The sequence below is a fragment of the Apodemus sylvaticus genome, chromosome 10, assembly GCF_947179515.1.
Source record: "Apodemus sylvaticus chromosome 10, mApoSyl1.1, whole genome shotgun sequence".
NCBI lineage: Eukaryota > Metazoa > Chordata > Mammalia > Rodentia > Muridae > Apodemus > Apodemus sylvaticus.
This window is the reverse complement of record NC_067481.1, coordinates 104,418,697-104,433,603: the sequence shown is the minus strand read 5'-3', so window position 1 is coordinate 104,433,603 and position 14,907 is coordinate 104,418,697. Positions and strand designations below refer to the sequence as shown.

The 14,907-nt window shown below is 41.9% G+C and overlaps 1 protein-coding gene across 2 annotated transcripts in view; it reads left to right on the top strand.

Annotated features, from left to right (window-relative positions):
• Nucleotides 1-14,907, top strand: part of Grin2a (glutamate ionotropic receptor NMDA type subunit 2A) — a 404,218-nt gene that overhangs the window by 261,837 nt on the left and 127,474 nt on the right. For both annotated transcript variants that reach the window (XM_052195339.1, XM_052195340.1), the window contains exon 3: nt 11,240-11,354. In XM_052195339.1, coding sequence (XP_052051299.1) covers nt 11,240-11,354 — 115 coding nt within the window. The remainder of the gene's footprint in view (nt 1-11,239; nt 11,355-14,907) is intronic.

Below are 14,907 nucleotides of genomic sequence, written 5' to 3'. Positions count from 1 at the left end.
TTCAATGTCTTAAGGAATTAAGAGGTGACAGCAACTCCAGAGCACCATTGGCTATGCCTTCCTTCTTGGCTTTCAAGCTGCCTTGTTTGATTTTTCCACACTCTGTGAAGAACAGAGAGAATAGTGACCAGACTGACCCATAGGGCTTGTTTACAGGAAAGGACAGGCATCTGTGACTTCCTCCATCCAATGCTGTGGTCTGAGCACAAAGCCACATACTGCTCCATGTTCTCCATGGGACACATAGCAGCTAACAAAGACTGCTAGCAAGTCCTTTCTTCTGTGCACCCGTGTCCTATGGGGGAAAGGGTAACTAGACATTCTAAGACAGAGCTATGTCTTGTATCGAGTGACCATTGGTCCACATCTTCTCTGCATTTCTTCTTTCCTCTTCTTTGCCCTCCCTTCTTGTGTATGGAAACAATATCCCATGCATAACTGGTTCCTTAAGATCTTGATTAGTTGACAGAGTACTTGCCCGGAGTGTCTGACATCCTGGGAGTTAACTACAGCACTGCACAGAACACATAACTATAACTATATATAATATATAACTATAACTGCACAGAACATGCATAGAACATGTACCTCACCCCTGTAACCCAGTCCTCAGGAGGTGGAGGCAGAAAGACAGACATTCAAGGCCAGGCTACAGCACAGGAGATCTTGTTTACAAAATACAAAGGAAATATCTCTAGTAGTCTGCAAGCATGGGGTCGAGTGACCAAGTAAGCCACCAGCTGCCACTCTGCCTACCTCTTCTGTAAAGTCTGTTAGAACCGTTTCAGAAGCTGGTTGTGTCGCTTCCTCCAGCAGTTCCAAGAGGTAGGGCAAGCACTGGAGGTAAACGGGAGTGCATTTAGGGCGACTTTAATGTGTCATTCATTGATTGCACTCAGACATTACAGATTCCTCCATTTTAGGCTCCCTGGCATATCCCACATATAAGGAACAGTAGCCAGCTGGGATTTAAAAAGCCACTTTGTTGATGGCCGCTCAGATGTCCAGAAACTTTCAGTAAGTAAAGGAGATTCCAGAAACAAACAAGAGGCCTTAGACAATTTCTTATCTGCAGCCAGTTCACTGGAAATAGATTCTGAGCATACAAAAGCCTCCAGACCGTGTCTGCTCCTGCGTTCGTTCCTTTGTTCGGCGGCATGCGGAAGCTCTGGCCAGGAGGTGTGCACGCTACCAGTGAGTGCTTTTAGATTTAGAGTGATCCAAAGACAACCTCCTTCTTTCTAAACCTTTACAATTCAGCATTAGCCAATCCTGGTGGAGCAGGTTTGCAGCCCTATTTACTTGGGAAGCTGAGGCAGAAGGATTACAAGTTCAGGGGCTGCTTGGGTACAGAGTGAGTTCAAGTCCAGTCTGGGCTGTCTGGGCAACTTATCAAGACTCTGTCTCAGAACAGAGTGAAAAGCAAGGCTGGGATGCAGCTCAGACGTAGAATACTTGCTTAGTGCGCATAGAATTCCCAGTTCTATAATGAGAGATTTTTTTAAATCAATATTTTATTAGTCAAAATATTTTTCAATTGACTGCAATAATAGAAGTTGTATTAGAGGAGTGATTCATTCTCTCTCTCTCTCTCTCTCTCTCTCTCTCTCTCTCTCTCTCTCTCTCTCTCTCTCTCCAGCCATTATGAAAATTCATTTATGTCACTGTTTCTGAGACTGTCTCATGTGAACTGGCCCGGACAGTGCAGACTGTGGGTTGGAGTTAGGGAACTAAGCCCTGACATCTGCTTCTTGGCTCTGCATTAGGTGTTTATCAATTGTTTAGCGGACAGAAAACCTCCAGCAAGCCAATGAGATGAATACAGGAGAAGACAAACGGGAAGCCATGCCCACCAGGGCACTGGCCACAGGAGATGGGGCAAGGTGAGGGAGGTGAGGGAGGGGGAGGGGCACGGGCTGGGGAGGTGAGCATGGGAGAAAACACAAAGGCATTCAGGTTTTTTTCCCCCAATGCTGGAGATTAACTCCAGATCAGAGAATCTATGTGCTGGGCTGCAGATTTACCCTGAGCAACCAAAAAGCACTAAGCAGACAGCAGTGTGAAAAAGATTGCAGACCACCAGGAGAGAGAGAGGAAGAGGGAGGGGGAGGGGAGGGAGAGGAGGAGGGAAAGGAAGAGGGGAGGGAAAGGGGGAAGGAAAGAGGGGGAGGAGGAGGCAAAGGGGGAAGAAGAGGAGGAGGAGGAAGAAGAGGAGGAGGAGGAGGAGGAGGAGGAGGAGAGAGAGAGAGAGAGAGAGAGAGAGAGAGAGAGAGAGAGAGAGAGAGACTGGGAAGAATTGCAGGAGCAGAACAAAGAATTTAGAAAAAGTACCCAAATCTTATAGAAATGAGCTGGAAAACATGAACAGATTAAAAAAACAAAAAGCAAAAAAATGATGACTCTGATTTGCAAAACATGTAAATCAAATGACAAAGGGAAAGGCTGTTCCACCCAGGTCTGCTGGAAGAGGCATTTAAGGGCTGGAAAGAGTCAGGAAAGCAGCCCTCAGAACTTGGGAAATAGCAGAGCAGATGGGAAATTAAGGGAAAATTGAGAAACACTAAATGGGTTACGGTGGCATTTATGAAAGAGTAAGAGAATTCAAGTCTAAAGGGAAAGGGTAAATAATAAATATGTCTAGAGAACATTTCAAATAATCAAATTTTGGAAGTTAAAAGAGACAACTGTGAGGCAAAAAAGACAAAGTAGGAACTGGAAGAATGAGACATTTGGTGTACACAGCTGCTCACAGAGTATACGCACTGTCTCTAATCGAGGTCTGAGGGACGCTGGACGTGGCCACACTCAGGTGACAACCAGAAGTACGCCTGTAAACAGGCGGAACTGCATCACAACGGAGTGTTAGGCGAAGAAACAGCGTGGGAGATAGAGTGTCTATCAGCTACTGTGTACTGGTCATGTGCAGAGTACCCTGTGTGCTTTTGAGTTATGTTAGGTGATGGGGAATGATACAGCTTAAGTGTTTTTACTATGATAAATTAGTTGTTACTATGATATGATTCATTATGATATTTTAATACATGTGTAATGTATTCTGGCTGAAATCTCTCTATTTTCCTCTCTTGTTCCCTGCACTTCTGCTAAGCCTTTCTCTCCCCAAGAATCCCCTCTTCCATTTTCAGTTGATAACTTTTGTTTTTGTGTTATGTTTGTTTGTTCGTTTTTGGTTTTGGCAACCCAATGGGTTTAATTAGGATCATTGGCAGGACCATGGGAACATTATCAGTAGCTAAACCACTGAAGAAAATGTCTCCTCTGGCCAATGACCGTCATTTGCCTTTAGGTCCTCAGAGAAGAAGCCTCATTAGCCCTTCCCTGCTAAATGGTAGGATGTTGGCCTGGTTCATCTTGTGCAGGCAATCACAGTGGCTGAAATTCAGGACCAAAGTGGCTACGCCGTGCCTGGAAGACAGAGTTCTGCAGCACCTGAGTCCCTCCTCCAGCTCCTGTGCTTTTACGGCCCTCCTCTGTTCTGGACCCTGAGTGCTGGTGACAGAGATGTCCCATTTAGGATGGGTTTCTATAGTCATCAGTCTCAGCCCTTTGACCAGGTGCCCACCTCCACGGTCACAGGAAGAGCACTAACTCATCCGTGGCCATAGACACGATTATTTACAAAGCAACCTGCCGGTCACAACATGGCATTTAGCAAAAACAACAGTGAAGGAGGTGGAGGGAGCTCAGAGAATGCTAAGATGCAGCCCAGGTGGTCCAGTAGGAAGCGCTGGAATAGCTTGTCCTTTGACATCAGGAAACATCAGCTCATTAGAAATGGCAATTCTGTTCTTGCTCCTGGCAGTCTTTGATCCGTGCTAGCTCTCTGCCAGGCACTATGTTCACTGCAAATACAACATTAAACAAGCAAAGGGTGGGCAAGGGGCTTCCTTCATGATGTGTGCTTTTGCTTATTAGAAAGAAAAGTAAAATAACAACAAAATACAAAGCCTAAGCCAACCGTCCAATAGAAACTGAAACCTAGCTTCTGTCTGTGAGTTCTGAGGGGAATCCAGCACAGGTTTCATGCCCGTGTGCCTATGTCTTGGGTTATCTTCCTGTACCTTCCTGTGACCTTATCACTTTATTTTAAACAAAATATTCTTTAAATAGGCTGTGGCGCTGGAGGGATAGCTCAGTAGTTGAGAGTATATACTGTGCTTGCAGAGCACCTAGACTGAGTTCTCAGCACCAGGCACAGGCCACAGATGCCTGTAGCTCCACCTCCAGGGGCTCTGATGCCCTTTCCTGGCCTCCATAGGTTCCTGAACTAATATGGACAACCCCCACCTAGACACACATAGCTCAACAATAGCAACGGCAACAACGATAATCATAAACGTTAAACAAATAAAATCCAGGGTTTATATCAGACCTATGACACGCCCTGGTCTAGACCATCCACCTAACTAGTTTCCCATAACCCTATGCAGCTCATCCTTGTATCAGAGACACTGCTGATCTAGAGTGAACTTGAATTTCTGGCCCTGTTTGTGATATAGGAAGTATGGCGTCCATGTTCTCTCCTGGGCCTTGGCCATTAATAGATAAAAAGTGCAGGTAGTGGAGAAAGGGTCATTCCAGGTAGTCAGTAGCCCTACATCCCGGAGGCTGTGGAGTGACTCTACTACAGGAAGCTTGTGTGTACATGTGTTGCAAGTAGTTCATTTTGGGAAGTTAATGCTATCTCAACCACTTTGCCATCGCTGAATGATTAGAAGACAAAGGCAGACCTTTGTAGAATACCATCTCCATACCACCTTGTGTATTTTGTTAGCATGCTTTCTTGTATTTATTGCTCCAGATGGGAATATTGAAGATATAAACTGAAGCTTAGCAGCCACCAGGGGTTCTAGTATTTTTATCTGGATTGCTAATTAGTTTCGATAAGCAAGACAGTGATATGATTTTACCGTTTAATATAAGTGCTCAGCAGGTAATAATGGGAACAGAGCAAAGTGGTATATAATGGTATCTCCTACAGTAAAGAATTTTGGTCTGGTATAGGTTTAAGTGGGAAGAAAGCCTAAGGAGACATGCACTGTCCATCCTAGGAGCTGGATGCAGGAAATAGAGTTAGTAAGTACTTGCTCCTTGCTGACTTCATAATGAAAATGGTGTTCAGGAGAAATTTCTGTTAGAGCTCTTTGTCACTCCCGAAGTACTAAAGACAGAGATAATATCAACATTTCGTACATGGAGACACTGCTCTAGAATACTGGCATTTAAGGAAACACAGTAAAAATCAGGACACGGGGATTTCTACATCACTGTTTTCACATAATCTGAAATTTGATTGGTCAGATATGATGAATTACCCTGTTAATCCCACTTTATTTATTCAGAAAATAGAGGGAAAGGAATGTTGTTCAAGAATCAAGGTGATAAATTAGAAGTTTGAGTACATTCAATGGATGAATCCAAAGAAAGCTGATGACTCACACAGACTAGCCTCTTACTTAAAACCGTGAGTGTGACCCTCAAGTCACATGATATAACCTGCAAGTGCTTCTCCTGAAGGCCAGCTCTCTATGCCAAAACCAAAACCTTTATCCCCTGACCCACTGTGGCAGTCAGTTTCTGTCAATCAGCTCCAGAAGAAGATGTCCTTATTTGTTCTCAGGCTGGGAACCTGTGATGGCGTAGTGGAGTTTTAGGTCCATAGTGAAGCCGAGTATCATGGCAAGAGTAGGGGGTGGAGGGGAGGTGGAGAAACTGCTCACCTCATGCTAGGAAGATGAAAGACATGGAAGGGAGCAGAGGGCCCACTCACCCCTTCAATGGCCCACAGGCCTCTCAATGAGCACCACTTTCAAAGCGTCTACCCCCGGCCAACTATAGCACCTAGGCTTCAGTACTTCAATCTGTGGGTCTTTGTGGCGGACAGTCAAGGTTCAACCTGTAGCATTTACCTTCTAAATAGAAAGAAAAAACAAGAACAAAACCAAAGGGAACAAAATATTTCCAAATCTCTTGATACAAACATTTGTATTAATACAATTGTATCATTTGTATTAATACAATTGTATCAATTGTATTGCTACATTGTCTTGATTGCATTGTCTTGATACAAACATCTTAATTATAAACATTTAGGTTATAAACTAGATCTTGTCTAAACTCCATTAATCCAAGAATTCTGGATTATTTATCTCCAGGAACTGGTCATTCTAGCTATGGATTTGGAGTATGAAGCACAGAAAGCCCTTAGGTGACTGTTTTGTTTGTTTTTATTGTTATTTTTGTGGGTTTTGTTTGTTTTTTTTTTTACTAGTGTGGCTTATTGTTACAGAAGTTACACTGTAGTTCAACAGGGTGTTCTGTTGCAACTGTTGGCCTGTTGGTGCAATCACTTCATCCCAAACACCATTTCCTTTGCTTCCTTTCTTGCCTTGATTACTAACTGGTCTCTGCTTTTCTGTGCCTTACAAACCCTCTCTTCCAGCCTCTACCCCCAGAAAACAGAATGAGTATAATCCCTCTACTGTAGCTGATGAGGCAATTTCTTCTGTCTTTAGCTTCTCACCTCAAGCCACTCCCCCACCTACTCCCAGCACACCCTAGCTCCAAATCCTTCTGACATGATTCTAACTCTGATCAAATTCACTATGAAGCTGTATCTCTCTCTGCCTTTGACTGTGCTGTTTGCCTCATGCAAGCTGCAGTTGCTATCCCCTACCGTCCGTCATCTTGACCCATGCTCTTTCTTCACAGGACACAAGCATGGTCTAGCTTGTTTCCTGAGTCTAGCTCTGGAGTTGCAATAAAATTTACCGCAGTTTACCTTCTGCACATTACCCATTTAAGTAACAAACATATACAATAGTATGCTTGCCATTCTTCACCTTCATTTTTGTGACCATCTCCCTAGATGTGAAAGCTGTATGATTGTTCCTGTGTTATTTTCTTAGCAGTTTCATGACATAGAGAATGTTTGATATAGTCATCAACAGACTATTGCATGGAATAATGGATGGGTAGATCGATGAAATATTGATAGGCTTATGGATAGCTAATGTGCCAATGTGTAGGTAGATGGATGGATTGGTGGAAAGAGAAATGGATAAGTGTATGGTTGGGCATATCAATAGATGGATCAAGGTGTGTGGGTGATGAATGTAATTATGCATAGATTAATGAGTGGATGGGTAGAAGGGTAGATAGATATTTGATGGGTGGATGGATGACTAAACAGGCAATTTGGAAGGACAAAAAATAGTTTTAGAAATGAAATCAAAACTTCAGCTTGGAAGACTAAAGCAGCCTTATTTAGGTCCCAATTAGTTACATTGAAAGACCACTGACAATGAGCTATTTGAAGGAAGTCCAATGTCTCTAATTGATAGGTCTTTGCAGAATCTTGTCATAGTCCCTAGGCACAGGGGCTGTGAAATGGAACATTCCTTGGATGTTTCTATCTAGCTCTACTTAGCTCATCAGACCCAGCCAAGAGCCACCAAAGGGAAGGAAAAGAGCAAGCAAGCCTCCACTGCCTGACTAACGAATGGTGTTTCAACCCATGAATGAAAGTATTGAAGTTCCCTCTGATGCAGAGGCAGTGCTTGGCTGCTTCTGCCTGAGTGCTTTCCTTTTACACCTCCTTTTCAAGGTTCTCCATGGCCTTCTGAAGAAAGTCTCTGAAGAAAGCAATTGAAGAAGACCTCAGAAGATGGAAAGATCTCCCACGCTCATGGATTGGCAGGGTTAATATAGTAAAAATGGCCATTTGCCTAAAGCACTCTACAGATTCAATGCAATCCCTATCAAAATTCCCAACTCAATTCTTCATAGAGTTAAAAGAGCAATTTCCAAATTTATCTGCAATAACAAAAACCACAGGATAGCAATAATTATTCTCAACAATAAAAGAACTTCTTGTGGAATCACCATCAGTGACTTCAAGTTATACTACAGAGCAATAGTGACCAAAAAAAAAAAAAAAAAAAAAAACAAAAACAACAACAACAAAAAAAAACAAAAACTGTGTGGTATTGATACAGTGACAGGCAGGTAGATCAATGGAATAGAATTGAAGAACCAGAAATGAACCCTCATACCTATGGTCACTTGATCTTTGACAAAGGAGCTAAAACCATCCAATGGGGGGAAAAATACAGAATTTTCCACAAATGGTGCTGGGTCAACTGGCAGTCAACAGGTAGAAGGATGCAAATTGATCCATTCTTATCTCCCTGTACAATGCTCAAGTTCAAATGGATCTAGAACCTACGCTTAAAACCAGATACACTGAATCTAATAGAAGAGAAAGTGGGGAAGAACCTGGAGCACATGGGCACAGGGAAAATTTTTTTTAATAGAACACCAATAGTTTATGCTCTAAGATCAAGAATTGACAAGTGGGACCTCATAAAAATTATAAAGATTCTGTAAGGCAAAGGACACTGCCAATAGGACAAAATGACAACCAGCAGATTGGGAAAAGATCTTTACCAATACTACATCCGAAAGAAGGCTAATATCCAATACATACAAAGAACTCAAGAAGGTAGACTCAGAGAACCAAATAACCCTATTAAAAATGGGGTATAGAACTAAACCAAGAATTCTCAGCTGAGAAATACCAGATGGCTGAGAAACACTAAAGAAATATTCAACATCCTTAATCATCAGAGAAATGCAAGTTCCTGAGATTCCACCTCACACCAGTCAGAATGACCAAGATCAAAAACTCAGGGGACAGCAAATATGGAGAAAGAAGAACCCTCCTCTATTGCTGGTGGGACTGAAGGCTGGTAAAACCACTCTAGAAATAAGTTTGATGGTTCCTCAGAAAATTGGACATAGCACTACCTGAGGACCCAGTTATATCACTCCTGGGCATATACCCAGAGGATACTCCAACACGTAATAAAGACAAATGTTCCACTATGTTCATAGCAGCCTTATTTATAATAGCCAGAAGCTGGAAAGAACCCAGATGTACCCCAATAGAGGAATGGATACAGAAAATGTGGTACATTTACACAATGGAAATTTCTCAGCTATTAAAAACAATGAATTTTTGAAATTCTTAGGCAAATGGATGGAGCTAGAAAATATCATCCTGAGTGAGGTTACAGAAGAACACACATAGTATGCACTTGCTGATAAGTGGCTATTAATCCAAAAACTCGAAATACCCGAGATCCAACTCACAGACCACATGAAGCTCAAGAAGAAGGAAGACCAAAGTGTATATACTTTGATCCTTATTGGAATGTGGATCAAAATACCAATGGCTCACAGCCAACCAATAGAATGAGCAAGGGTCCCCAATGGAGCAGCTAGAGAAAGGATCCAAGGAGCCGAAGAGGTTTGCAGCCCTGCGGGAGGAACAATAATTTGTACCAACCAGTACCCCCAGAGCTCCCGGGGCTAAGCCACCAACCAAAGAGTACACATGGAGGGACCTGGGGCTCCAGCTACATATATGGGAGAAGATGACCATTTCAGACATCAATGAGAGGAGAGGCTCTGTAAATGCTCGATTCCCCAGTATAGGGGAATGCAAGTCAGGAAATTGGGGGGAGGTGAGCAGGGGGAGGGAGGATAGGAGTTTTCAGAGGGGCAACATGGAAAGAGGATATCATTTGAAATGTAAATAAAGCAAATATCTAATAAAAAGTAACTGATATTCAGGGAAGAAAATAAAAGTAAATGTAGAACTGAAAAAAAAAATTGAATACTTCCTACAAAGTTCAATGCTGTCTACCTCATCCACCATCTCAGCCTTGCCTAATGTCACACTTCTCTTTCTATCTGCTTCAGATCTAATTGTCAGTATGGAGTGTCTAGTACATACCACAGTCCTTTGTACTCATTGTTCCTTTAGCCTGTTCCCATCTTCTCTTACCTAGCCGATGTTGACTAACCTCCATAGATAAATATATACTTCCTGAGAATTACTTTTCCTTTTTTCACTTTCCTACAATATACTTTTCTTTCTTTTTCTCTCTTTTGAGAGAGAAAGAGAGAGAGAGAGAGACAGTTGGATGCATGTGCTTATATATGTGCACGTATCATGTATGTAGAGGCCAAGGTATCTTCCTCAATTAATTTCCATGTCGTTGTCACGTCATCATCATCGTTGTTGTTGTTGTTGTTGTTGTTGTTGTCGTCGTCGCTGTCATCGTCGTTGTTGTCATCATCATCATCATCATCATCATCATGGACAGAATCTCTCACAGAACCTGGAGATGATCGATTCAACCAGATTCACTTGCCAGCAATCTCTAGAGCCCATCTTGTCTCTGCTGCTGCAGCAACAGCAGCATTGAAGGCATGTGCCCCTTACACAGCCTTTTAACAGGATGCAGAGAATCTAAACTCAGGTCCTAATGTTTACACAACAGACAAGTTGCCACAGGAGCTGTTTTCTCAACTTCTTATTCCTTTTCTTGTATCGTGTCAGAGATGTGTGGTTAATCAGCTAAGCTCTGCCCTCTCCTAGACGGTAAACTCATGAGAGCAGGTATCACATCTGTTCTCTTATTTATCTCCATCCAACTAGCTATGCCTTGACAGGTAGTGAATACATATTAGCTGAATGAGTAATAAACAGACGGGTCATCATTTCCTTGAAGCCAGATAAGTGTGGTTTGTGAGGAAGCAGTTTCCTTCAGGGAAACCTAAGAACAGAGAAGAGATTACACAGGCCAAGGAAGATGGCTACATGGTTACCTTTGCTCCTGGTGGGACCAGAATTCAGTTTCCAGTGTGCATAGCAGGCATCGTATCACTACCTGTAACTCCAGCTTCCTGGAGTCCAATGTTCTTTTGTCTTCTAGCCTCTATGGTCACCCACATGCATTTAGATAGCCATACTCACCTGCATGTTCACACGCATGTACTTGTGCACTCACATACACACAAACACAGGGTCAGGGGCGGGAGAAAATTATATGCATTTAGATTCTCAAATAAGAAGATCGTGTGAATCCAGGTCAATGAATTTTGCTAGTCAGAAGTGTTAGGCAGTTGATTACTAATGCCTAGATTCAGGACTGGAGTTCTACAAATGAGTCCAGGCTGGTGGATCTGAGTGTGTGTAATTACCAGTGCTTCCATAGGTCCCAATAGGTCCAGAGTTGCAGGCTCTATGTGATGATAAGCAATGGTTGTACATGTTTATACTCTAATATAGTGCTGAGAGCAGCCCCCACACCATTGTTGAGTGCCTCTTTAAGACATCCCTAATTGTGTTTTTGTCTTTTCCTCCATCTAGATTTATGGTCAATGTGACTTGGGATGGCAAGGACTTGTCCTTCACCGAGGAAGGCTATCAGGTGCACCCGAGGCTTGTGGTGATTGTTCTGAACAAGGACCGGGAATGGGAAAAGGTGAGTGTGTGCAGAATGCAGGGGAGGAAGGAGTATGGGCAGAGCAGGGTGGAAGGCACCTTCTCCAAGGGAACTTCCCCTGCAGGGACTGTCAGCTTCCATCCAAGGCCCAGGGCCAGCCTTCCTAGGAACCAGGCAGGTGCAGGAATGTACCTAATATCCCATGCTGTTCTCATATCCCATCAGGGATGGTTCTGGGCAGATTTAAAAATGTTTAAGCATCTATTACAGAAAATCAGTAAGAAATGTCCACTGTGGCAAAGATCTCACTGACTTTCTTCCATCTTCTAAGCATGTACCATGTTCTCTATTTGCCATATTTTGAACATCCTGTATTCTAATTTGTGTAATCTTTTACTGTAGTAAACCAGTTTTCAAAATGTCAGAGTATCACTTCTACGGCTGTCTATAAATCATAATGAGGAGTATAAGTCTCACAAGGCAAATGTTCAAGTAAAGACACACAATGATACCTGTTCCATGGACATACTCTCTCTCCCTCCTTATCCCAATTACCAAGTCAATCACCACATAACAAATGCAACAAGAAGGTCAAGACTCAGGAAGCAACATGCAGGAAGAGGCAGAAGAAGCATAATAAGGAATAGAAGATGGAGAAGAGCGGTGTGAAGGTGGAGAAGAGCTGTGTGAAGATGGAAGATGGAGAAGAGAGGTGTGAAGATGGAAGATGGAGAAGAGAGGTGTGAAGATGGAAGATGGAGAAGAGAAGTGTGAAGATGGAGAAGAGAGGTGTGAAGATGGGATATGGAGAAGAGAGGTGTGAAGATGGAAGATGGAGAAGAGAGGTGTGAAGATGGAGAAGAGAGGTGTGAAAATAGAAGATGGAGAAGAGAGGTATGAAGATGGGACATGGAGAAGAGAAGTGTGAAGATGGAGAAGAGAGGTGTGAAGATGGAGAAGAGAGGTGTGAAGATGGAGAAGACAGGTGTGAAGATGGAGAAGACAGGTGTGAAGATGAAGAAGAAAGGTGTGAAATGCTGTCTTCTGAACACGAATCATGGCTGATGTGCCCATGAACTCACAGCAGCCATAGTTGCTTGTCTAAGATCTGCACAAGATCAAGCCAGTTAGATGTCCCACATGGAGGAGAAAGAGGTTCCTGACCCCTTATTCCTGGTGGAAGAGCTATTGACCTTGATGGTGGCTGGGGAAGTGGGAGTCACTTTTCTCCGGGAGTGGGGTCACTATTAGTGTGTCCATGCTCCACACCTACACACATATAGGCTGCACTAATTGGGCTTAACCAGTTACAATAAAAGTAAAAATGTAAATAGACCAAAATAGAAAATAATACTGTTGACTAGTATTTGGCTAGATGTGCCTCATTTCTAAAAAAATTAGCATCTTGAAGTTTATCATTGCCTTGCACATCAAATGGAAGAGAGACCCTGGTAAGGAGGAAGGTACCTGGGTTTGGCGTGAGAGCATCTCACAGCTAATAGGAAATAGAAGAAAATGCCCTATAAACAGGAGCCTAGACTTGCAGGCTCAGGCACAGATTCCTAGAGGTGACAAGACAGCTCAAGAAACACTTGCCCGCTACATTCACCAGCTGCAAAATGTGTGTTCCTTCAAGAACACATGGAAAATTCACCAAGGTAGATTTATTTTGGAATGTAAAATGAGCCTTGTATTTGGAAAGACTGAAATGGTATAGATTGAATCTTGTAATCACAGCAGTATTCAAATTAAATTCAGCAATAAATTAGGCATTTCCAGAAAATGCATGTTTGGAAATTATGACACACGTCTACATAAATCTTAGGTGAAAGCAAAAAATAAGAAGACATTAGAAAATATTTTGAGTAGAGTGTTAATGAAAACACTGCATATCAAAACCAGGAGAGCCAAGCTGAATATGTTTTAAGAGGGAAATTTATGCCTGCAAATTCATTGTGATTAAAGGGAATCAGTGGATGAAGAGATGGGTCAGCCATTGAGAGCACTGAGGCCAGCTCCCAGCGTGCATGTCTGTGGCCTGTAACTGTTTGCAGCCTCAGCTCAGAGGACCTAGTGTCTGTCTACAGGCTTTACCTACTCATGCATGCTGTACACTCACGCAGACACAGACACCTGCACACAAATAAAAATAAAATAATATAATTTTAAATGTAAAAGGTAAAATTTTAAGATAAAATAAAAGCCCTTTTAAAAAGGCAAATTGTAAAGTCCATAATGAGAGAGAGAGAGAGAGAGAGAGAGAGAGAGAGAGAGAGAGAGAGAGAGAGAGAGAAAGAGAAAGGGGGTTCATGTCTATGTAATCTCAGCATGAGGAGGCTGAGCCAGACTTTGTCTCTCTGTCTAGTCCTCTGTCTCACAACACATAGAAAGCTAGGAAAAGGACCCAAATGAAGCAGAGGAAAAAAAGTAGATATAAGATTAAAAGTCAACAGTATAGAAGCCAACCTCTAGGAAAATATTTAATAAAATTAATAATTCATAGCAACAATGATTATGCAAAAAACATAAACAATTAATATTAAACCACAAAGGTGATATCACTATAGAAATCACAGATTCTAGGTAATAAAGAAAAAGCACATAAAATTTGTCAATAAATTTGAAAGTATTGATAAAATGGGAAAATAATTCAGAGAAACATGATTTTTCCAAACTGATACCAAAAAGCAGTCAGTCTTCTGAATTTTCTAAGATGTTCAATGTACAGCAGAAAAATATTTCTCCTTTTTAATGAGAAAAAGTAATTTATTTGCATTGCTTCTATTTTCTACTATGGTGTTAGGAGAAAAGGGTCTTCATGTCCAGATGGCTTCACTGTGAATTCAATCAAATGTTTATAAAATCAGTAACACCAATGTACACAAAATTTTTCACCATCTTACTAATCACAGGCAATAATGTTGCCTAAAAGGATAATGCATCATAGATAACGGGTTTATTTTAGGAATTTAATATTGGCTTCACATTCAAAAAGTAAATTGATGTAATTTGCCATATTAACAGAATAAAGGAGAAAATTATATAGTTATTGCAAGAGATGCAGAAAACACATTCAAAAAAAAAAACACTATCCATCTTGATAAGAGGGCCAATTAATTCCTTAATCTGATGAAAGCTGTCTATGAAAATACTATAACTGTATCTTTTTAAATATAATACGTTCATTATGTAAGAATTTTACACATGAATACAATGTTCTGCCCCTGCAGCACCTCCCAGACCCTCTATCATGTCTCTATCTCAACTTCATGTCCTGCTTTTAATTTTATTTTTAATTTTAATTCTTATGGCATATGGAATCTAATTAGTGCGGCTCCGATGCACATAGATATGTATATGGGGCAACCCACCAGGTACCTCACTGCTAATGAAACAGATGTATTACCTGCCAGCCACTGACTGTCAGCACCTCTTCAGCTAAGGGGAGGAGCTCTGTGATGGGCTGTTGGCCAGCTTGATCTTGAGCAAGCAATCACAGTAGCCATGCGTTTGGGAGTGCTGTGTCTGTCATGTCCACGAACACTCTCCAGCTAATGTTGTATTTGATGATGAAATAGTGAAAACTAATCTG